At 37.3% G+C, this 26,101-nt stretch overlaps 1 protein-coding gene across 8 annotated transcripts in view; it reads right to left on the bottom strand.

The window, feature by feature from the left end:
- Window positions 1-26,101, bottom strand: part of adgrb2 (adhesion G protein-coupled receptor B2) — a 371,126-nt gene that overhangs the window by 135,625 nt on the left and 209,400 nt on the right. For 6 of the 8 annotated variants that reach the window (XM_047816848.1, XM_047816849.1, XM_047816845.1 and 3 more), the window contains exons 5-15: window positions 25,905-26,069; window positions 24,356-24,520; window positions 22,740-22,841; window positions 20,641-20,747; window positions 18,770-18,964; window positions 18,590-18,658; window positions 13,879-13,987; window positions 12,407-12,553; window positions 8,953-9,028; window positions 6,743-6,845; window positions 212-255 (exon numbers count right to left, since the gene is read on the bottom strand). In XM_047816848.1, coding sequence (XP_047672804.1) covers window positions 212-255; window positions 6,743-6,845; window positions 8,953-9,028; window positions 12,407-12,553; window positions 13,879-13,987; window positions 18,590-18,658; window positions 18,770-18,964; window positions 20,641-20,747; window positions 22,740-22,841; window positions 24,356-24,520; window positions 25,905-26,069 — 1,282 coding nt within the window. The remainder of the gene's footprint in view (window positions 1-211; window positions 256-6,742; window positions 6,846-8,952; window positions 9,029-12,406; window positions 12,554-13,878; window positions 13,988-18,589; window positions 18,659-18,769; window positions 18,965-20,640; window positions 20,748-22,739; window positions 22,842-24,355; window positions 24,521-25,904; window positions 26,070-26,101) is intronic. The other 2 variants (XM_047816852.1, XM_047816851.1) reach the window with 1 other exon arrangement.

The raw sequence follows: 26,101 nt of genomic DNA on the forward strand, positions 1-26,101 counted from the left end.
CACCGATAAGACGGAATAAACATAGATATGAATACAAAAGAACTTATTTAGATAGCATCTACAACAACCGTGTACATGTGTGTGTGTGTGTGTGTGTGTGTGTGTGTGTGTGTGTGTGTGTGTGTGTGTGTGTGTGTGTGTGTGTGTGTGTGTGTGTGTATGTGTGTGTGTGTGTGTGTGTGTGTGTGTGTGTATGTACGAGCAGACTTACAGGCTGGTGTGGTCCCACACTACACACTGTGGCTGTGATGTGCCCTTTAGGAAAAAGACAGAGAGCAGAAAGAACACACTTAATGCCATCAATGGGATTTTACACAAATGACAATAGATAAAGAGACTCAGTATCTCTGTACATCATTTCAGGTTATTTCTAAAGTGTGTCTGTTTTTTTTTTTCACATTGCATATGAATTAGTAAACAATGCATATTTCTTTCAAGCAATTAATAATCGATCAGACTATAAGTTGTTAGCAAATATGAAAGGACTCATTTGTTTATCCCAAGCACACTGAATAATTAAAACATATATCCAAAAAATATTTAAAATCTACTGCTCTATTAAACTTAACAATATCTATTTTAAATGTTTCAATGATAAATTATGATAGAAACATAAAGGAAAGAATGGACATGGGACATAATATTAAAGCGCATCCCTTTTCTAGACTTCAACCCCCTGAGTTATCATCCGGCTCTGATCGCTATCTAACCATAGATGATTCATTAGCAAAACTCATTTAAGATTAATTGATTTGCATGACTCCAGGTTGATTTGTTGAGTTCCAGGCCAGTGTGATGCTCTAATCAGAGTTCAGTCATGCGTTACTCTGTGACTCACACATCACTGGTTCATCATTGAATTGACCAGCATAATGAACTAATCTGTACTGAGCTCTGGCTCTGCCCGTTATTCGCAACTTACTGACCTTTATGACATAATAAACTATGCACAACCTTCATGAGCCACACACACTTAAAAATAAGAATGAAAAAGGAAAAATAATAATCTGCTGTCACACTTACAGGCTCAGTTAGAGTCTTTATCTCCAAAAATAAATAGAACTGAAGAATATTGGCAAAGAATTGCACACACACACGCACACATGCACACACACACACACACACACACACACACACACACACACACACACACACACACACACACACACACACTCACACACACACACGCATGCCCATGCACACACACACAGACACACACACATGCGCGCACACACACACACTCACTCACACACATGCACGCACATACACACACATGCATGCCCATGCACACACACACACACACTCACACACACACACATGCATGCCCATGCACACATAGACACTCACACACACACACACACACATGCACACCCATGCACACACACACAGACACAGACACACACACATGCGCACACACACACACACTCACTCACACACATTCACGCACATACACACACATGCATGCCCATGCACACACACACACACACACACACTCACACACACACATGCATGCCCATGCACACACAGACACACACATACACACACACACACACACACACACACACACACACACACTCACAGACACACGCACACACGAACACGCACACACAGACACACACACAGACACACACAGCATTTCAATCATAGCCACCAGTAGCTCTTCTGTGCGATCGGACCAGACGGACTAGCCTTCCCTCCCCAGGGTTAATGAGCCTGGGGTGTCCATGACCCAGTCGCTGCTTCGCTGGTTGTCCTTTGAACACTATCGCTAGGTACTAATCACTATTCTGCACTGGGAACACCCCACAAGACCTGGTGTTTTAGAATGTCCTGACCCTGTAATCAAGGCATTACAATCTGACCCTTGTCAGAGTCACTAGGATCCTTACACTTGGTCATTTTCCCTTGACAGCTATAATAGAAAATAGTTTCTATGTATATTTTATTTGTTACCCGTTTTACTGTTTTATCTATCTAATTTTGTTCACTAAAACATTTATTGTTGCATTTTTGTTCTGAAAACAAAATGGAAAAAAAAAATACAAAATGGAAATTAGTCAACAGAGGTTGTGTTGTAATACTTTTGTCTCCTGATTTTGCAATTAGCTCACTTTACCGTGTAATTACAATACAGTCTCAACTGTTTTACAGTAGCTATGTGGGTACTGTACGAGGTCATGGTAATATTTTCTGTTTCAAATTGCACCCTGGTTTGAACACAGTATTTCAATTTAATGATGAAATTATTTGAATATATGAGTGTCTGTCTATTGTATCCATCATGTGTTCGGTCCTGTGCTAATTGCTATTGTGTAATTATGTGTGAGCACTGATGGCACACTAAAACCACCGAAATCACTTCCACTTAGATCTGCTGTCACTAACAAGACCCAAACCACTACACGAGCTGATGGATATGGATGAAACCTGGCTCTGTCTCCATGTCCCAGCAGGCCCTCTGGGTCAGGCTTGATGAGGCGTACTGCCTCAGAGCATCTCACCTCACCAACATCTGTGGCCACATACTAAACCCCCCCACAACATACAAAACTGGCCAAGCTCAGATCTACTCAGTTGCAGCTGACTCAGGACCACTGCTGAGCCGGGCATGACCTACGATTTCCTGGAGGGACCGGGAAAGGTTGGGGACTCACACACTCCCACACACATACACACACTCTCACACACATACACTCAAAATCCCAAAATTCTTGCCAAAGGTATCAGGTGAATGTTGCTATAGCAACCTTATTCTCAGGGGCGCTGAGGGCTTAAAATGTCAGAATTCTCTGCTGATTTTTTTAGCCACGGTTGCAGCATGCTAACACAAGAGCCTCCATAGCATTTATAAAGAAATGCAATAAAAAAAGAAATGCAATAAAAAAAAAATGAAATTAAGGTTTGTATCATCAAATAAATTACCTCAGACCAGAGGCAGTATTCATAGAGAACCTCATCACTAAGAACTAAAAGTTCCCAACAAAGACTTTCTCCTTAAAACCTATTCAGGAGACTGCTGAGCGAAACCTTTATTAAGGATCAACAGAAATACAAGATCTGACAGGGATCGGCTGGTATTGTGGCGATCTGCATGCTAAACTCGTGACTGAAACTACAACTCATATACTGATTTCATAAAGAAATAATAACATGGCCACGCTTGTTAACCTGATTTTATGAAAGGATGTTAATAACAGCCTCGGTTATTTTAAGCAGCTACTTTGTTTATAGTTTGGAAAACCAACTTAGAACCAATTAAGTTTCTAAAAAAACATTTGTACTAACCAAAACGTATGTAAAATTTAAAAAAAAAAAAAAGTCCCATAAACATCACTATTTAAAAGATATAGTGGATTAAAATGCTGAGGAAAATTGACTAAGGAGATCTCATATTGTATACTGTACCATGCTAACAGCTCACACACACAAAACTCTCTGATTTAAACCCTCTCCATATCAGTTTTAAATCTGAATACAAACATACAGAATATATAACAGTGCATGCACATAGAATATATTTAGGTTGTAGGCATTTAGATTTTTTTTATGCAATTCTTTGATTTTAGCTTTATTTTTTTTTTAATTACATTGTGCATTTGAATTTAGTTTATTTATTTGCAACACTGCATCAGCCAATCATTCCGTGTCATCATCCCTAGTTGCTAATTTGCTGAGGAATTTACTACTCAAACCTCCTTCTGCAGTTTTGCTTTGTGTTTAAAAGAAATACTAAGCTGGAAATTTTTACTGTCAATAGTTCTCGGGGCATGTGTCAAGCGTGTATACTGTAGCTAGTCAGAATACACCTCTACACTATATGGCTAACAGTAGGTTAGGTAGACACCTGACCTTCACACATATTTGAAAGCACAGAATTGTCTAGAATGTTTTATGTATGATGTAACAGTTTCCTTGAACTGGAACTAATGCCATGACAATGCCCCTGTACACAAAGCAAGCGTTATAGAGATGACTCCTATAGGTATGATTCCTTCCCCACTGATCACTTTTGCTATGTCTGACATCACTAATGCTTATTCATCTATAAGAACACAATCCTCACAGCTATGTGCCAAAATCTAGTGGAAAGCCTTCCCATCCCAGAAATGTGGAGCTTATTATAACAGCCAGGAGGGATTAGCTCTGGAACAAGATGCTCAGCAAGCAAATAGGTGTGCGATGGTCAGGTGTCCACAAACAGTATGAGATAGATCAATGGTCCATTATATACAGGCTGAGTATACTTATGTTTTCTGATATCTTTTTCTTTTTTTGTAAACGTAATTGTACTCATGGTCCATTGAAGGTTCATTTCTCTCTGTTCTCAATGAATATCCGAGTATACATTTAAACTCATTTTGCTACTTCTCACTATTGTTTGCTAGGCTATAAAAAGTGACTTTCAGTCATTGCGCTCTCATAATCGTGTTTTCGCTGCTACGCCGCAGCTCTGTGTCTTCCATCTTGCACCGCACTCACTTCGGCACAGCTTGACCGTGACCATGGACATGACTCATGGCGAGACCCACGGCACATAAAACAAACTGATTAACAGCCTCCCAGTGATATTGGCTTCTCATTTGTATAAATTTATGAAATTTTCACCTCGCTCGCTTTGTGCAGCTCTCACTCTTAACATCATCTTAAAATTGATGGGTGCTGGATATTAAAATGCTTCACGCCGCGACTACTGAATGCTGTCCTAGTGGCGAGATAAGATTATAGATCAATATGGACCTGGATCTGGATCTTTGAATTTATTTTCAAATGTGTGTGTGTGTGTGTGTGTGTGTGTGTGTGTGTGTGTGTGTGTGTGTGTGTGTGTGTGTGTGTGTGTGTGTGTGTGTGTACGGCAAAGTACATGGAAAATAAAAACTCTCAGCAAACCTACTTCAAAAAAATGCAACATTTAAATATATGATTACTAAAAATATATTACTAATATTTACTAGTATGTGAAACAAGCAATGAGTACTATATGATAGCCAGTAGCTTTTAAGAAGGGGATTCAAAATAAATTGAGGTGTATAGAATGTTTTAGATAATGTAGATATATTACTTAATGTATACTTTATAACCAAAACACAAGATTCCAGATATACTGTAGCCTAGAGCAAATTTGTGTAGCCTAGAACACTCAGCAAACAAAATTGTGAAGTAGAAAACTGTATGTTTGAACATTCAGTGGAATCTGAAAACATTTAGAAATTAGTACCCATCTAAGCTATGCTAACGAATAGTTTGTGGATACTTGACCATCACATCCATGTATGCTTGTTGAACATTCCGTTTGTCTTACAGTACTCTTATAATAAGATCCCGTCTTCTGGAAAGGCTTGCCACTGCATTTTGGTGCATGGCTGTGGGAATTTGTATTTATTCGGCTAAGGTCTTTTACTCCAACTTCACTTTGTTCACAATGTCATTGTCATGCTGAAACACATTTGGGTCCATTTGACATTGACAGCATTTGGCAGACACATTTATACAACTGAGCAGTTAAGGGATAAGAGGCTTGCTCATGGGCCCAGAAGTCACACCTTGGTGGTCGGGAGATTTAAACTTACAATCTTTCAATCAATTGGCCAACGTCTTAACCACTGAGCAACCACTTAACACATGTTTCTCCCTTAGAAAGGAACCAAATACATTTTAGTCAACAGTATGCTTTACACTGCTTTACCAAAGAGCTACATATACAGTAGCTGGCAATAAAAGACAATATGTGTCTTTTAGCCATAGTTTTAGCCATATAGGTTATAAGACGTATTAATTGAATCGCCCTTGAACATCCGAACTCCTTATCTTCTAATTCTTCATGAAGTATTAAGCCAAGAAAGGTTTGATCAATTTGAAGCATGGCTAATAATGATTACAGGTTTTAAATTGATATATAGAGGATTACCGTTGTTGTATACTGTATATGCACAATGTATTGATATAATCAATCAATGTAACAATAATAACTCTATGCGTCAAATCCTATAGTTTTTGGTATACGCCATTGTTTTTGGGTCTCTCTTTTAACTCTTTTATCACTGGCATGTTACGTGTTCAGCTGTCACGTGTTTCAGTTGGATTAGTTTGTCTATTCCTACCTTCATTGCCTTCCTGGTTCTGTTTCATTGCAAAATCAAAGCTTTTGTCTTATTGTTGAGTAATGCAGTTTTTTAGGCGTTTGGTTCTAAACCTAGATTATCCCTGGTTCCAATTTGTGATTTGACCCATGCTTTGATTTGTGGATTGTCTATAACAATGTGTCTGTGTATGTTTGTCCATTTAAAGAAAATATTGTAGCATGTATCTGTGTCAAGAGATTGACAAACTATAATTCTACCATACTATATAAAGAATCGTTTTCTACATGAGTAATCAAAGACTTGGTGTATATTTCGTTGAAAATAGAACACAGTAATAACTACAATATTATGCTACATGTTTGTACTGTGTTGACATTTGTTGCGGGAATTATTTACCTCAGGCTTTATGTTCATTAGAAATAGAAGGTGTTAACATGAATTATCAAGCATACAACATACAGTTCGCACATGAAGGCAGCTTATGCAGGGATAATTATTTGAAAATTACATAGAAAGATTATTATCAAGAGGTCTGAAAGCCTTCGTGGGAACCTGGATCATGTTAATGAGCCATATAGCACACAGTGAATAACCAGGTTTTACGCAAGCATTGAACTGTTTCGATGGTGAGGATTGTTTGCATGAAGTTAATAGTTACTTACATTCAGCAGAGGTGCCAGTTCCACTACGACCACTGGTTCTGTGGGTTTAGGTTGAGGACGCACTGTGACACTTAAAATCTTTGAGCTGATCACCAAAGGATCTCTGACAGGGGAAAAAAAAAGACCAACACGTGAAGTGATTAGATAAAATGACACCATATTGCTTCTGAATACTTGAAAGAAAAACTTACACAGAAATGAACTGTATACTGGATATGTCAAAAACAAATAAAGATTTGTTCCGGTAAAATATGTAGAATTTTTGGAGGGATTCTCTAATTCACTGAACGGAACTTATATAAACATTAAAAATGTAAATTCTTAGTAAATTGACCATTTATTGTTGTATTCATTTCAGGAGGCTGGTGAAAAAAATTGCTTAGCTTTTTTAAAATAAGCGATAAGAGTAACAAATTCTTGGACATGCCACGACATGAAACAAAGCTATAATTTAATTAAAAAATTCCTTAGTGTGAAATACAGTAAGAGGAATTATCATTTCCTTGCATAGTCAGTGCATTCCACATTAAGATGTCTAGCTTTTGCCTGTTCGCTTCTATGTTTTGTGTGCATGTGAAGGATTTTTCCTTTAAAAGATTGCATATGAGAGAGAGAGAGAGAGAGAGAGAGAGAGAGAGAGAGAGAGAGAGAGAGAGAGAGAGAGAGAGAGAGAGCGCTATAGGCTCTTGGGAGAAAATTAATGAGACTCAAATCTAAACTGAACAAACAGCCACGATCCCATCCATATTTATCAACAAGCAGGCTCCCTCAGGAATATTGACCTGAATGGCAGGGCCTTTCCCTCAACCCATAAAAGCATACAGAGAGCAGTAGCGAATAAGGGAATCTTGGCCAGAAGTTAATAGTAAACAAGTGAACAACCGAGAAAGCCAAACATCAAAGAGCGTAGCATTGAAGACAGGACTAACTTTGATAAAAGGGCAAAGGACCCTGACATGGTGTTTGAGGATGGATTAAAGACCACTGCAGGGGTTGACAGACATGAGAGATTAGCCTCTTAGCACATTGCAGTTTTAAGTTCATTTTTTTTTTTTTGTGTTTGTTTTTTTTTTACTTTTCAACTACGCAGCATGAGGAGTCCTGCTGCCCAGCCCTCACTAGCATGCAGAAGGTCCTTGACTAAATAAGTTGCTTCTACAAACTTTTTTTTTTTTTTTGTGCAGTACTGTATGTCCAAAACAAGGCTTTTTACCCAGGAATTTAATTAACCAAAGCTGGTTGTATCTGTTCAGTTTGAACGCAGATTCTTCTATTCATTCTTATAACGTGCAATGACAGAGTATTTCTGCCCTGGGGATAAAACAGATGCATTAGTCATATCAGAGAAATGGTAACAGAAGGTACTGAGAACAATAGATTGTCTCTTAAGGGATTATAGGATTAAGTAATGCACCGCATGCCAAGTGGTTTATGATACATCCTCGGGGAGAACGTTACAATATAGATAGCATGGAGAATCTTAGATTGGTTCTAGCAGAGGTATAAGACTTAATTGAAAAAAATAAATAAATAAATAAATAAATAAACTACAGCTTCCTGTAAAGACATAGCCTGTCCAGGTGTAGTGTCGCTTTTAACACACTTCTGTTGCTTTTTACACATTCGGTTTCTGATTGATTAATTACTGTATAAGTGAGAATAAGCGGTGTCACATGAATATACAGTTACTGCCCACTACATTCAGACACAAATCTTTTATCAAATGCAGAAATAAAGTATATTTTGAAAGTTTCATTGGCAACATAAAGAAATAGCCACTGTTTTTATACTGTAGGTAAATATGAAAAAAAGGTACTTTGCAAAGGTACATTAGTTGTCATGTAGACTGATGTAGCAGGTTCCATAAAAAAAACTATTTTAGATACACCAAATCAATTGCTTTTTCCAGATTACAGTTGACTGCATTTCCTGGGCATTTGGTTTCACTCTGGTTCAAATCTTTTGGAAAACTGGTTCAATCCATTAAGGACGACGCCAAGCACACAGTGCTTCTCATCTCAAGGAGAAGAAAGAGGTTACTAAGGCAGTGGAAAGAGGCAAGCTATAGTTATACTATTTAGAGACTTGACAGATATTTGACTTTATAAGAATTCATGTACCTTTTCAGAAATTTGCTATAGATTTATTTTCTCAGAGCATTTTTTTCCCAGGGACTGCGTGTATTCTTAAGCTTTGTTTGGAACACTTACTTTGGTGGTGGTAGAATAAAGCCGAGGGTGCGATAGAGAATGGCTCCAATAACAAAGTAGGAAGCCTCATCCGATTCTGCAAACAAGACATGAAAAAAAATAAAAACACTTCTAAAAGGCTTATCACAACAAGGCCCACAAAGTAGAGGCTAAAGTAGTAAATAACATTCCTGCCAACACACATATACTGTACCATATGCCCATTAGGCCATGAAAAATCAGCACAGCAGCAGCAGCTGTGTCAGTTTAAAACCCCTGACATTCATGTTTCTTTATCCACACTTGACAGACAGATGGAGAACAACACACAAGCCAGAGCAGCACAGGATTTAAGACGTTGTCAGACATAAGGACTTTGAGCCAGTCTGGACAATTTTACTGACATTTCATAGACAGACAGAAGGGTTTTAGAGATGTGACCCACCAGACCAGATTTCCATCCACCTGTCTCTCTCCATATACGTCAGTGTTTTTTTTTTTCTTTCTTTTTTCTTATATTTTTTACTTATACCCATAAACACACTTTCTCCTCCTCACATTTACATCCCTGTTTCCATGCATGGGGCTACTTTTGTTTGTCTCATGATGCCTTCAGGTTTTTGCTTCTCTTTTTTCTCCATCCAAACCTTTCTTCTCCTGGGACATGCTGAGCTCTGGTATGGAGCCAGGTCTCTAGGGATTATATTTGACTGAAAAAATTGTCAAGGTTGGGGAGAATGGGCCTGCAGTGGATGCACCAAAATGACAGAGGGATAGAGGAAGTGCAGCAGGCATCTAAGCCTGGGAACCATAAAGGTAGGTAGATGAGGCATAACAGCAACCAACGCCAGTATATTTCTGAAGATTTTGTCCAGAAGAACCCAGATTTGATAAAAGAAATATACTCAGTTGAATTTAATCAAATCCAGTGTCTAATTAAGATGTTAGCATAGCACATTTGATTTTATCACTTCTCAAATTAAGTCACAAGTGCTATGACTTCTGACATTTGACAAAGTGAAACATATGATCTACTGTATAGATCACGGACATTTTATAGTGGCACCTTTTTAAGAATCACTACCTTTGCGTTCTCATATTTTGAGTTCTTCTTGGGCCGACATGGAAAGCTCTTCGTGTTCCACCCGTTTCCTAAAAGCATGATAGTAAGTGGCTTGGCCAGACTAAACTGCTCCTCAATATGAACGTGTGTATTCATGGTGTATTCCCACATTATGCCCAGTGTTTCCGGAAATAGATCCATCATGACCCTGTCCAGGATAAAGGATTTACTGAATATGAATGAATGATAGAACTTAACCGAACTGTGCAAAATCGATTTGTTAATTATAAGAGGATTTTTTTTTATCCAACCAGATGCTGCAGTTTCGAAATGTACAGTTATGTATACAATTGCATATGCTTAGCTTATATACATATAATATTTTATAATATCAATATCTTTAGTGTTTGTGAGCTGTTTATGATCAAGAGTTATATTTACTCATTTTATGCAACTCTATTATGTAGGTCATGGTCACAGAAATCTGGCGTCTGTCCTGAGAACACTGGCTGCAAAGGACTTGATGGAGTGCCAGTTTATCACAGGGCTCACAAGCAATAAAAATGTTCAGACAGTGTAAATATAATGTGTAAGTGTAATCATATTTGATTTTGTCTTTATAACTTTTTTTAAGCTCTTTGGTGTGCTCAGGATCAGGGGTCATCAACTGGAGATCTGCAGTCTGGATGTCAACCCAGCAAGGTATTTCAGTAAAACAAACCTGAGACAATAAACACAAGATAATAGAGTATCAAGTGCTTGGTTCGGGCTACTGAAATTCTTGGGTTGGAATCTATATCCCAGACCCCCATTTTTTTTCCCATATTTTATCCTAATTTGGCATTTTCTAGATCCCAGACACTGCCAGCATCAGCTACCACCCAGGAGACCTGGGGCAAACTCTTTCAAACACCAGTAGCTAACCTCAGCATTTTTTCCACCACCTAGACAAATGTCCTGTCTGCCCTCTTCCACATGCCCATGATTGGCTAGTTCTGTTGTGATTGAGAGAGGAGGGACAATAGGCCTCTCCTATCCAGAGAGTATGATCAATTTGCTCTCTCAACACTTTGCCATGGAAGGCTATGACAATGTAAGGGACGATATCTGAAGGCAAGTTTAAACGCAAATGATGACAAAACAAATATTTAGATTGTCTCAAGTGGGATGCAAACTGATATCAGTTTCCTAAATCGGATTTCTAAACAATTTCTAAATACAAAATAAGTTGTAGAGCACAGCTTATTAAACCAGTTACCAAGCATCGATAGGATTTTTATTTTCCTTACACTTTTTAATTTAATAGAAAGTGACAACACAGCTTGTTTAAAGTGGGTGTACACGTGCATTTATTCTCGCCATTTCAACTTGGAAACTAAAAAAATAATAATAATAGCAATAATAACCTTTCGAGACTATGCTGCTAGTCAAAAGTGATAATGTTCAGCCCAATACATCCCAGCACACTGAACATTCTTTATGTTAGATTAGTTTTAACACTGACAGATTGCTTGGCAAAATATTACTTACTCTTTCGACATAGCAGTGTAATATTGTTCAAAGTTCCATAACTAATAAATTAAACTAGACATAGTGCTTAAACTGTGTATTTCTCCCATAGGGTTAGACTCAGCTCAATTGCTGCACATTTTCAGGATAACAATCGGCCATCACAGTCCAAAACTGCACCAGGTCTGACAACTCCTGAATGGATTTCACCTCTTCATTTTCACAGTTTTCATTTGAACAAAGCCAGTGTCCGATAAGGCATTTCTTCTTTCTAACATAATATCACACATATTGCAGGACAAGGGGACGTCTTATCACCAGCGCAGGGGGCGGGGGTGAAGGCTGTCAGATCTAATGGTCTAGCCTGTAGGAGGAGTAGGAGGAGCTGTTAACCAGAGTGGCATCCATTTTCTCTATCATGGTCTGGTTTTTATTTTCTGTCACTCTGTGTAGCCCTCAATCTTGATCTTTAACGCCCTCACTCTGGGTCCTAACTAGGTCTTTACTTTCCCTCTGGCAGGACCTCCTCTTCTTCAATTTCCCAGCTCCGAGAGAAATGAGCATCATCCTCTGAACACAGCCCCCGTTTTCCCTCTAACCTCCATTCTCTTTCATCTCCCCCTTTGCCCTCTTCCTCTGTAACATGATCAATTTCTCATTTTGGACCTTAGGGTGATTGAGGTCTTCATAGCTTGAACAGAAAGTGAAGATATGTTGACAGATACTGAGAGACATTTGTGAGAGAGAAAGGTGTAAAAGGGTAGAACAAAGGAAGGAGACTCAGCCATAACCCCAGGGCTGGTCAAACCCATGTTTTTTTTTCTATGTAAAGTGAAAGAAACCATTTCACAAACATTTGTCCAAAATATTTGTTTCTGCTAGAAGTTCAGATTTCCAACTCACCATCAGAGGAAAGAGTGAAGACTTCTTTAGGGATGAAGAGTTTGTCTTCTGCTGAGCGTGCCCAGTCTTTCATCCCCCTCCGTCCCTTCATAGGGAAGTTGATGTCACTAGACACAGCTGACACTGGCTCTCGTTGGATATTGATTACTAATGAGAGAGAAAAGCAGATTATTTGTGAATCCACCCTGAATATCCTGCATTAATTAATATCTGTTATTAAGAAGAAGCATTTGTTTTTCTCATATGTACATTATAGCAAGGTGAAATTTTGGAACAATTTTGGAAGTTTTGGTTAGAGCGCAGGGTCAGCCATGTTACAGTACAGAGCCCCTGGAGCAGTGAGGGTTAAGGGCCTTGTTTAAGGGCTCAAGAGTGGCAGCTTGGCAGTACTGGGGCTTGAACCCCAAACCTCTGCTCAACATTTCAGAGCCTCAATCGCTTAAGCCACCACTACCCCAAGATATGATCTTTTAATATTTATTTTTTGATGCATTTCTAAGTTTAAGTTTCAACTGCTTTCATAGACCCATCGACCCATTTTTGGTTATGTAATCTGCAATCGATTGATTTATTTCAAATTTTTTATGATTATGTGGTGAAATATATATGATTAAATCATTTCATTTCAAGTTTATGTGATTTTTGTTTGTACTGCCCTTCATCTGACTTATAATATATATATATATAAATTATTATTTTAGCCTTGAGCATTATTGATATGGTATTGATTGTGTCCTTTGCACATTGTATAATCTGGTGTGAACATGCTGTCTTTGTGTGCACAATAAACAGCAAATCTTTGACTATGCCTTGGTTCTTTGTCTCCTGATTCTTCAATCGTCTTACTTCTGTTTTGGTCATTCAGAAAGATTTACAACACTACACTACCGTCTACTGTTCAGCTCTAGGTAAAGAGAGTGATGCAACAATGCTTTAGTCTTTTATTCTGACCAGACTGAACACTCCGGGTCAAATAGATAAGGTTTTTTATGCTGATATCCCCGTCGACACTTACTGTACAGTAACTCAGTACAACTGCATAACATATGCACATTACTTACATTCACGAACTTGGAGTCCACTATTTGTTGTCTTCACCAATACACTGGATCATATTAATATGATATTCAATATCGTAGGAAAATGGTAAAAGAAGCATTTTCTTAGAGGAAGTCATAACAGCAGGCCCTGACCGTTATCATGTATGTTTGATATGATTGTAAATTTAAATAATAAAGGTTTAAATAATAATTACTGCTGAATTATTGCAACAGCAGCATAAATACAGGACCAACCAACACATTAGAAGCAACGTCTCTAAGCACATATTCTATAAACATTAAACTGTGTTTCATTGATATATGAATGTTTTCCTTTAATCACTTCACATCATAAAGGCATCTTTTAAAGATTTCTATTCCAAACTGTAGCTTTCAACATCTCTGAATTCTGTAGCTGCTAAAAGCACTCACTGAGGTTAGTGGTGACAGCAAGAAAGCTTTGGAAAGGCTTTTGCGCTTCCCCAATGAGATGAATGAAGTCTTCCACAACTCGCATTAGCAGCATGGCACCTGGAGAGACCTGGGAAGAGAAAATGCATGTTACAATGAAGTCCTATATGCTTGCCGTCACAACAAGGCATGGATCAGGATCTGATGCTTTTAGGGATCAGCAAAACACAATGTTACATTATATATATATATATATATATATATATATATATATATATATATATATATATATATATATATATATATATATATATAATGGTAATTAACATGTTAGAGCAATTTGTAATATCAAAATTGTAAAGAATGTAGATCTGTAAACATAAACAAACAAACAAACAAACAAACAATCAAACAAATAAATAAATAAAATAATTTTTCATTCATTCATTCATTCTCTTACCCGAACTATTCTCGTGTCACGGGACCAATATTTTTATTTATTATTATTTTTTACATTTTTTACAGATCGACATTCTTTACAATTTTTATATTACAAATTGCTCTGCCACTTTAATTACCATTTCATTTTTCCCCACAGTGACTTTTGTATAACTAAAGATTTCCACACCTCACCGAAATCAGACATTTTCCCGCTTCCATCTGAGAGGAAAAAACTGTCTTGCTTGCTACAGGACACGAGTGTGTGAGAGGAGCCGAGCGTTTGCCAAAACAGCAAATTACAATGTTTATTAACTTTTTCTTGCCTGATTTTTCCAATGAAGCAATTAAATCCATTTTAATATGCAACAGATGGTAAGAGACAGGGTAGATTGGCTGCACTGTTTGTAATGAATAATTGAAGCACTAACACACTTGCTTATATTTTTGAAATAGGCTTGTTTTCTGCTGCTCTGCTGGGAATAGATCTTGTTTGTTTAATTTGGTTTGAGATCTCTGACATGTAATACTGGCACTCAGGCCAACCTCCTGTCCTAAATATAATTAGTTTACAAATACTGTATATTCTTTTGGTTTCATCTGTCATTGGGTGTAATTGTCTTTCTTTGTCGTTAAGCATAAGGAGGCTTTTTTCACTTGGCCTCCTTTTTTTTTTTTTTGGTTAAGGAAACACAAAAGTGTTGATTATTATCCAATAACTACATGTTCTAAAAGTCTATTCCTCATATACGTAGGGATGTGGTAGCCTAGTGGCTAAGGTGTTGGGCTACCAATAGGAAGGTTGTGAGTTCGATTCCTACGTCCACCGAGCTTCCACTACTGGGCCCCTGAGCAAGGCCATTAAACCTCAATTGCTCAGTTCCTTCACCATCCTTTTTTTTTTTAATGTTTTTGGTGATGTTTGCAATGACAAAACACAAATGCCCTCCATCCTAAAACCATTCCAATGTCAGAAATCTGTAAATAGCAGCTTTACCTCTGACGCTGGAAGTACAAGACTTCTTCCGAAAATACAAAATAAAAATCTCCTCGAGAAAAACTTCACCATATCAGCTATTATTTTAAAATATTTTTTTTTATGTGGATCATCTGCCTTCCAGCTTCCTGCTACAGAAACGATGACATATTATAAACTTGGAATTTGTCTTGAAAATAGAACTCAAATCTGATGTTAGAGAAAGTGAAGCAACACATTCGGATCAAAACAAGAACGTAATGTCAGGGGAAGAGACGGGTAACTTTTCTCCGTTCTCAGAAGACCTAATTCCAATCCTTCCCATCTTCATTGCGTCTAGACTCATTTTCCCACATCACTCATCACTTATGCGTTATTATTTACAAGGACATTCGGATCTCATGTGGATTTGAGGTAGAGTCATTAGGTTCAGTGAACCATGAAAGGGCAAAGATCACACACAAGAATAATAATATTAAAGAATAAATTAGCACATCACAGGTAAAAAAAAATCTTATTTATTAAATAGAGATAATTCTTCCCCACCCCACCCCCCACCCGCCTCTCTCTCTCTAGTGAAACGTTCAATAGGTTTTAAAGAGATGTAGACTATTAACTGAAGTGAGTGTACTTGACAGAACAGCGCGCACACACACACAAACACACACACACACACACACACACACACACACACACACACACACACACACACACACACACACACACACACATACACGCACACAGAGCCTGGTGATATACCAGTCCAATCCAGAACAACAGCTAATACTTCACACATCCCAAATGTCTGAATCCCAAATTGCTACTGTATCCCCTATATAGAGGATGATCACAGATCCGGCTTAGAGCTTCACTGTGAAAAACAAATCCTCTACCTGCTTTCAGCTGCAAATAAAATCTGAGCTATAGGTGTAATAAAGACAGAAATGCATTAACCTACAGTACTTATTCATACGACACCTCATTTATCAAGACGGATATCTTAACAACATTTACACAAGAACATTTGGTACGTTCGTTTGCGACGTTAAGAAAAATGTCTGTATCCTACTAGTGATTGTGAATGGAAGAAGCCTAGCTAATGCAAATGATTGGCTTCAGATCAAAGTTACTTTCCTTCTATATACAGACCACGTTTTCAGGTTTCTTTTCAATTACACCGATTCATTTCACATAAATAGCATTAAGTAAAGGAATAACAAAATATTAACCACAATAAAATGAGTAAGTTTCTCTTTAATTTATAATTTTTAAATAAAAGTCAAACGAGCAGGAATTCAATTACAAAGAAACGACTGCAACGGGTCAGTGTTAATGCTGTGTACTGTAACGCGCTCTTAGAGCAAGAGAAAAATGTGAGAAATGCTTCAGATCAACAGGTCAAGTAATTTACTTTTCATTTAAATTCATTAACATCTAATTCCATAAAGCTCTGTACTTTGCCTCTACAGTCGGTTCTTATCGAGGGTTATTTATTTATTAAGGAATTCTTTTTTACTGAATTTTACCCCTGAGAAAGGAGATTTAAGTATGTGTGCGATTTATCATCATACACAATAATTTTGCATTTCTGAAACTTTTGTAAATCAGTCATTTTATTTTTATAATTTTTTGGACACTCGTCGGACACTCACCGCATTAAAAAAGGCTGAACGTAAAAAAAAAAATCTGATTATACCAAAGTTCAGCAATCAGATATGATAAATGTCAAGCTCAACCCAAAAGGCGATACACAAACGGTGACTCAATCGACGATGTACGTAGTGCTTTGCAGTAAGAGACAAAGGAAAAATGAAGAGAAAGAGAGGAAGAAGCTAAAACTGATGACATGTGAGGAGAAGCTAAAACAACATCCATCCATTCATTTATCCATCCATTTATAAATCCATACACTACCATTACACAACAACAGCAACACTAAAATGCTTCTGGTCCACTTACAGTGTGCTGCGTTCACTGATTATTGCATTTTGTTAGTTTATTACACATGTGGAGATCTTACGTCAGGTTTGACGTGTGAAAATGTTTTCATACAATTTCAAAAAAAAAAACAGATTACTTACAGATAAATGTAAACGTTTGTAAATCAGTCAGAAATATGTTATTCTTTGCCATTTTTATACACTCAAAAAACTGCATTAAAAAAGCTGAAAGCAAAAAATTCTGACTTAACAATATAAATTAAATGTTCCAGTAATGGGGTGGGGGTGTTCGTACGGTGGCTTAGTGGTTAGCACGTTTGCCTCACACCTCCAGGGTTGGGAGTTCGATTCCCGCCTCCGCCTTGTGTGTGTGGAGTTTGCATGTTCTCCCCATACCTCGGGGGTTCCTCCGGGTACTCCGGTTTCCTCCCCCGGTCCAAAGACATGCATGGTAGGTTGATTGGCATTTCTGGATTATTGGAAATTGCCCGTAGTGTGTGTGAGTGAATGAAAGTGTGTGTTTGCTCTGCGATGGGTTGGCACTCCGTCCAGGGTGTATCCTGCCTTGATGCCCGATGACGCCTGAGATAGGCACAGGCTCCCCGTGACCCGAGAAGTTCGGATAAGCGGTAGAAAATGAGTGAGTGAGTGTTCCAGTAATGCAGCTCAGCCACTGCAGTGCATCAGCTATTGTAGACATAGAGTAACAACCTGTTTTATAGGGTGCTATTCCTTTAGCCGTAATTAAATCAGTACTCTTATCCAGATTGCTTTCTTTGTGTCATTAATACAGTATTAAATAAATGAGCCTCCCAAAATGTATTAAATTTATGTAATTGAAATAAATGAACAAATTAAACTTGGTGATATGATCTGAATAGAAACTGTAGACACTTATTCAATAATATGACTCAGTTACTGTATATGATTGACACCTGTCAGTTGAGGTTTATATTAGTGTACTCTCATAGGATATAAATCTTTTTTATATAAATAGATTTGTATAAAAAACAAATTTCTGATATGAGATAAACGACTCAACATGCCACACGTTTAAAAAGAAAGAAACCGGTACGTTGCTGTGTGTGAGAGATAATGAGATATTATCATTGTTATAAAATGAAGTACAAACTGTATGATGTTAAGAGTCCAAGTGGTGGTCAAGAACACAGACTTGAGAACGTCTGTCTCATTACTCAGCAGTGAGGCTCTGACCGTTTGATTTAAATTAATTCAGCACCCATTAATCTGTTCTGTGTTCACCGTAGTCACTTTAGTATCCCAATAAAGAAATTAAAGGACAGAGTGAAATTCATTATCAGCAGTTATAAAGTGTATAATGAATAGACACGGGTATTTATAGAGAACTGGATGTTACCTGGTGAACGTCTTCCCATTTTTGAAGATTGTCCATGTCCAGCATTAAGCTGACTATCTGGAAAAATTTCTGCAAAACAGACAAACCAGGAATGATGAGTATAAAAAGGCCACCAAAATTCAAGTGTGTTCATACGTGTGCTTGTGTGTGTGTGTGTGTGTGTGTGTGTGTGTGGTCCACCTGCACGTCGTCGGGAGCTGGGATGTAGGTTGCTCGCTTGAAGGTGTCCGTCACATTTCGGAGAATCTCCACAGAGAATAAGAGGTCGCCGCTATAATAGCTGTGGCGGGACATTAACTCCAGGAGACTCCTCACGATCTGAGACATGCCCTCCCCTGCCAGGGTCCTCTGACCCTTCGCAAGATGCTCTCGTAACTGAGGAGATGAGAAAGCCTTGCTTTACAAAAAGGAATGTATCTTTGCCTAAGGCTATCTGTATTAAAATAATTAATTCTGTTTTATCTTCATTTTTGTCACTAGTGATATTAACAGTTCTTAATGATGATGATGGAGTATGATTAGGAGTACTGGTTAAAAGCTCATGAGAAAAAAATCTGACCAGCCAGTGACATGTATTCATGAAAAAAATATAAGTTTTAAATAATAATTTCATAATTAAATAATTTTAATTATTTAGAAGAATGGATCATTAAATAATTGAAATCATTATATATAAATAATTATTTAACATAAAATAATTATTCTCCCATAGAATAATAATAATAATAATAATAATAATAATAATAATAATAATAATAATAATAATAATAATAAATAAATAAATAAATAAATAAATAAATAAACAAACAAACAAACAAACAAACAAACAAACAAATAAATAAATAAATGTATTATTATTATTATTATTATTATTATTATTATTATTATTATTATTATTATTATTATTATTATTATTATTATTATTATTATTATTATTATTATTCTATGGGAGAATAAATAACAATTTGTTCCACAATTTGTATTCGATTTAATTATGTATTATATGCAGATATAAAATATTAGTATGATTTTGGATATCACTCAGATATTCACAAACATGCAGATGTTATGCTCAATGCTAATGACAGAAACTCCTCTGCTAATGTCATTGCTCAATGCTAATGAGTAAACTCTATTCAAACTCAGCCCCAAGAGGAAAAACACAGATTGAAGCTTTGAAAGTAAATTGACTCTATTGATCCCCACTTGGAGCAAAGTGTACGCTGTTTGGGAGAATTGGCATCCGCTACAGTAAACCCAATCACAAGGCTGCTGAAACACAGGCCAGGTTCTCCTCGCACTGATTGCTTGTTTATATTCCAAAAAGAATGGAACAGTCATCGATTGACTAATGATAATCTTGTGGGTCCAAGACAATAGCAATCAGGACGAGGCAAACGTTTGTGATTATAATGAGGGGTTAGTGAACAGGTTAACAGTGTAATCAGCCCCATTTAATCATGGCTACGGAAAAAAAAAGGCTGACCCCTTTAGGCTAGCTTCTCAAAAATGAAATAAATACATAAATAACTGGACAATTAGAGCAGAGAAAAGGCCAGAGATCAACAATCAGATATGATAAATGTCAAGCGCAACACAAATGGTGACTCAATCAACGATATGGTTCTACATGCTCTTGTGAACGAGACAACGAAAACGAAGAGAAAGAGATGAAGGAGCTGGAACTGATGACATGTAAGGAGAAGCTGAAACAAGCTGTAACATCCATCCATCCATCTATCCATCCATCTATCCATCAATTCACTCATTTATATTTAGCTACCATTATACAACAACAGCGACATCAAAAAGCTACTGGTCCACGTATGTTGCGTTATGATATGCATTCATTTATTACAGTTTTTTGTTTGTTTATTTTAAAAATTCAAAAACAACAACAAAAAAAAAAACATGCTAACAATTTATTTAGGACCACTGGCTTGGATTGGGCTGGGTGAACCTACCACACGAACCCTACACATCCGACATCAGATCTGACATGTGGGAAAATCTTTTCATGCAATTTAATACAAAATAAAATTATTACTTACAGATAAATGTAAATATCTATACTCAAGTGAGATGCATCGGGCGAAGCTCGGAGGACCCCAGTAAGCAACTCCATTAGCGTCCAGCAAACATCGACGACTAGCAGATCCTGTGGGGAATCAGGACAAAGAAGACCCAAAGGTTTCATGTCTGTTACACAAGATGGAAAAACAAACTAAAATAGACTGATCAGTTTTTGAAACGCTGTAGAATAATAAACAGACTAGAATTCAAACTGGTCCAAAAATGCCTCTGGTAAACATCACAGAGAAAATCATGCAGCTAAACCACATTTACTCAAACTTGCATCATGCTGCTTCTGTGCAATGGGCCATGACTGTGCGCTCGCCCATCAGCCTAAGACTGAGACTGATATTTAGCATCCAGTGCAAAACCCAATGCTCCATTCATACACTGAGCAGCAGGGAGACAAAGAAAAGTCTCATATTATAACTCACCTGCCTGTAGGAATTTTTTTTTTTTTGGTGTTTTCCACCTTATTGTGGAGGATTGTTAGTCTCTAGAGTTGACTCTGTTTACCACTGTGTTTAGAGCTCATGCTTCAAAGGCGTCATTTATTAGACTTTCTGTTTTTATTACATATAAATCAGTGGAGGCCTTCGGCCTGCTTCCATATAAATTATATTGTCCTGAAGTCCAAGTCTTCTACTAAAATGTATTTTTATTTCGGTTATGGAGCAGTAATGAAATTTATTATGTCAAATACCGTTTTTCAAATGAGATTCCATGGTTTTACTACAAAAAAAGTTTGTTCTTCTTGGCTAAAAGCGCTGTTACAATGCACACCACATAAAAGATGCAACACTAGTTGAGTCAATATCAGGTGGCATTTACAAAACCACATAAATACCCTGATAGCCATTAAATGTGTTTATACTGAAATATCTGTGATGGTTTTAGTTATTCAGGTTAGTGCTGTATTTACTTTACTTCTAAAAGAAGTTTAGCTAAAAAAGCAATGAAGTCTAAATAAATCAACGCAGACTTTCCTTACAACATATATATCTCGGATACCAGTAAGGTTCGGATATTAATTCTAATAATATTCAAATTGTTTTCTTTAATTGCACAAAAACAATAAATGTTTGCAACATTGCAATATTTGTTACATTGCAAATATATACAAATAAAAATGAAATAAAAAAGGGAAATTCTAGGCAAACTCCATTTCAGATAAGGAAATCATTTAAAAATAATCCTTTTTTTTTTTTAATAAAAAATTTTTATCCTTCTGATAAAAGATAAAAATCACTCTTATTACTGGACTCACTATATACTGCCTAAATTTAATCTGAACTCAAGTTTCAGATCGTAATGTTGCCATATATGGTTTGTATGAGCTTTCATTTCGCCCTCATAATACGCCGTACAGCTCACAACACACACTGGGCTTCTAATCCTTAACAAGCTCCAAAATTAATTGCACTCAAATCATCTTATTTTGGCAGTAGTCAGGAGGTGATTGCCTGCGGTGAGCTTTAGGAAATGAATAATTGCATCACTGATGGGGTTTTATTGTGTATTTTACTGATCACAAAAATCTTTCAGGACATGAAACTAGCTCATAGCTTTTTAGGAGTTGGTACAGTGTAACTTTTATTGTTTGCATCATGTTTGCGAGTGGTTACTGTAAACTGTAAGCAGTGATGACGCAGGAAGTCAAACTACAGGAAGTCAAAATCATAGTCTTACAACATGGGTAAGAAAATCTGAAGCCAATTCGTGTGACATACCAAATCAAAGCAAGTTCTTGCAAATAATATTGATTGTTTAACTTCTATATAATTTTTAAAGTCTTTAGTGAGGAGGCAGTGGGAGTGAAGACGTGTAATTATAGTGTGCTGATGGACATTTATAAAGATATAAAGACTTCAAGTTAGCATAAGGGTAGCTTTTTTCAACCTACTTTCACCTACACTAAAACTAATGACTAATCACTCCATCTCACACCCCATCCTAATCCTAATCCCAATCCCAATGCATCCTGGGACCAGTGTAGTTCACTATGGATACAGTAAATGGGAATGCATTGTGAAAGACTAGAACTTGTTCCCAGGGTCTAAGATGATGAGTCACTCACCAGTGGCATTTGATGGACATTTGTTGTAGACCGTCTCTCCAGCTGAAGCTCTTTTCCACGTCAGTAAACCTTGGTACTCATCCTTGCATATCTCATGAGATGCTATGCACACACATACACACACACATACACACACACACACACACACACACACACACACACACACACACACACACACACACACACACACACACACACACAATAATGTAAGATTAGAAATTACATAACATTATTAAATGTCACATGAAACCAGTTTATACATGAATAGTGGCCTTGCTTTTATAGAACAAACATATAAACAAGCAGAGTTGTTTACGTTTGCTAAATCCGTTTAATATTCAAAATTTTCCTTTTATATATATATATATATATATATATATATATATATATATATATATATATATATATATATATATATATATACACACACACACACACACACACACACAAAACAGTGATTTTCAAAGTCATTACAGTTACAATGGTTATGATTATCATATAATAAAGCATTTCAGATTATTCCACCACTGCACACAACAGGGATGTTTCTGAGCAAAAATGAGTAAAAATTAATAACAGAGATAATTAACATTTCCTGCATAAACAAAAGGAAACCGTTTACAGCAAAGGTTCTCTCCAAAAACATTAATAACACCTCAAATATTAATTGTAAACCCAATCCTTTCTTGTGTCTAAGCTAAAATATCACTCAGTGTTCTTTGCTAATTTTCATGACGGACTAGAATAATTCTGAAGGACACCATGATATTGTAAATTATCTATCAAAGGCAATTGAATTACTTTAAGCCGTCTTCTGCCACCACGTAAATCTGCTGTTCTTCGTCTTTTAATAGCATTAAAATAGAGTACAAAAAATGTGGTGAAAAAAAAGAAGGCAGAGTTTCAGAAAAATGTTTAAAATTTACATCTTCCCATAAAGTTCTTGGACAGATCTTTGTCTATAAGGCACTGGCGCAGTGCTATCAAAGTCCTGATATAAGCACTGCAGCGATGCCTGACATTTATTTAATCTATAGCCTCCCAAAGCTACAGTCAAAGAGCCGCTTATTAAAATCTGCTGTTTGCTGTGCTGCTCTGACAAATCACATGGGAAGACGTGGCTCTGCTGAAGGAGAGGGAGAGAAATAAAGCAGGGAAGGAAACAGAAGGCAGACTGTCAAATGGAGAGAGAGAGAGAGAGAGAGAGAGAGAGAGAGAGAGAGAGAGAGAGAGAGAGAGAGAGAGAGAGAGAGAGACCTACAGGTGCACAGATAGACAAGCAGGAAGGAAAAGCAAGACACCCAGACAAACAGTTAACAAACAAGGAAAGGAGGGAGGAGAAAAACAGATGCTGGGTTAGTGGGAAAAATGGAGGGCAAAAGAAAAAGACAGATGCTCAGAAAGAACGGAGCAAGAGGAGAGGAAAAAAGAACAATGAAACTCAATGTGATTAAAGAAATGCAAAATGAGAGAGGGGCATATGTTTGATCTGCTTCACACACACACACACACACACACACACACACACACACACACACACACACACACACACACACACACACACACACACACACACACACACACAGACACACACACACAGACACACACACACACACCTGGGCACTTCTTGTCGTTGCAGGAGCGCACTTCCTCCCCTGTGCCATCGCAGGGGTAATTCTGGATCCCTGTGCCTTCACACATCCGAAAGCGGCGCTGCCATCCCGAATCACACGTCTTCGAGCACAGACTCCACTGGTTCCACGCTCCCCAGTTTCCACCCCCTGAAAGATGAACGGTAAAAGAATGAATAAGTACAGAAGAAATGACACTTTTAGAGCTTTTCCTTAAGACGATGAGACAAGGTGCTGTAGATTAGACATGAACTCGTATTTTGTCATTATTTCCACTGCCAAGCAAAGTGTACCAAAGCATGCTGAATTGTAGTATGTGAGCTGAGCTGGGATGTTTGAGTTTTGCTTAAAATAGTGCAGACTTAACATTCATAGGACATAAAACAGCAATTTTCAGCAGTGTAGTGAATTTCTTTTCCTTCGCTTTTGCCACTTTTCTGGCTGATTTAATCAAATCTTTCCGAAAACTCCAAGACTTCTGGTTCAGATTCATTTGAATGTATTTAGTCACAGTAAGGTTTGCTCATTGCTATATGTTTACGTATATGTGCATGGATTTTTAGACGTTGTTGACTACTTCTGCCTTGTCGCCTATACTTTAACACTGCTTTCTTTCAGGGGACAAATAGGATACTGGGGAAATGGCCAGGATACAAACAACTCTCGGTTCAGATTTGTCACAAAACCAAACCGTGTCACATTGTGCACTGGGAAATAAAAATGAAAAATAAATAAATAAATGAAATTATGAGCCTGATCTGTAAGTGCCTGATGGAAATCATTAAAACCTGCAGTATCGATGCTTCCAGCAGAATTTTCTCCCAACAAATAGAGGAGAAACAAGGAAAAGAAGAAAAAGGGATTAGCAAAACCAGAAACATGCAGGCAATCGGGTGATCAGCAAACTAATGTAAACAGGGTTAGACTAAACAGACACTCAAGAGACAAAACAATAAACGAACATGTGAGACAAAACAAGCTTCTGAATGTGACAGCTCAAATTGCTGCAATGAAGCTTTGCAAAATAGAAAGCTTGTTTATGGTGCGTGTGCTAATTTATTAACAGGTGTGTGTTTTTAAAAGTCTAGAGATTAAGAAGATTCATTAGGTTTGTTATTTGTTTGGCAGAGACTGTAAATGGGTACAGATCTATTATTCCATCCATCCATCCATCCTGAAAATGTCACTGTTAGAATACAATTTAAACTATGACTATTTATGATCCACAACTATTGATCACCTCATGAAATGATCTCTATGAAATAAAAATAAACAAAATCAGACAAATACCAGGTAAAGAAAATGTTATGATGAATGATGTTGCTTTGGATTTCTTTTTTTTTTTTTTATTAATAAGCCAGTAAAATGTACAAACATGAAAAAGAGAGGGTTCTTGGTAAAGCCCACAGATGATTCAGTGATTTGTTACGTACATATAAATACAACCCGTTAAGGAAGCCCATAAATGCTGAGCATTTTAATCAGCTATATAAAGCTGATTACATCTAGAATAAATGATGTGTTTGTGACATACCATCACAATCCTGGTTAGTGCACTCCCTTGTTTCAGAGTGCGGACCTTTACACTCGGCCCAGCCGTGTACAGACACACTGCAGCGCCGCTGCCTCTGCTGAGTTCCAGTCCCACATGATACTGAACAATGAGACCAAGGAGCCCAATCCAACCACTGCCCCTCCACTTGAGAATGAAAGACAGAGAGAGAGAAAGAG

The sequence above is a fragment of the Tachysurus fulvidraco genome, chromosome 7 (assembly GCF_022655615.1).
Source record: "Tachysurus fulvidraco isolate hzauxx_2018 chromosome 7, HZAU_PFXX_2.0, whole genome shotgun sequence".
Classification (NCBI taxonomy): domain Eukaryota; kingdom Metazoa; phylum Chordata; class Actinopteri; order Siluriformes; family Bagridae; genus Tachysurus; species Tachysurus fulvidraco.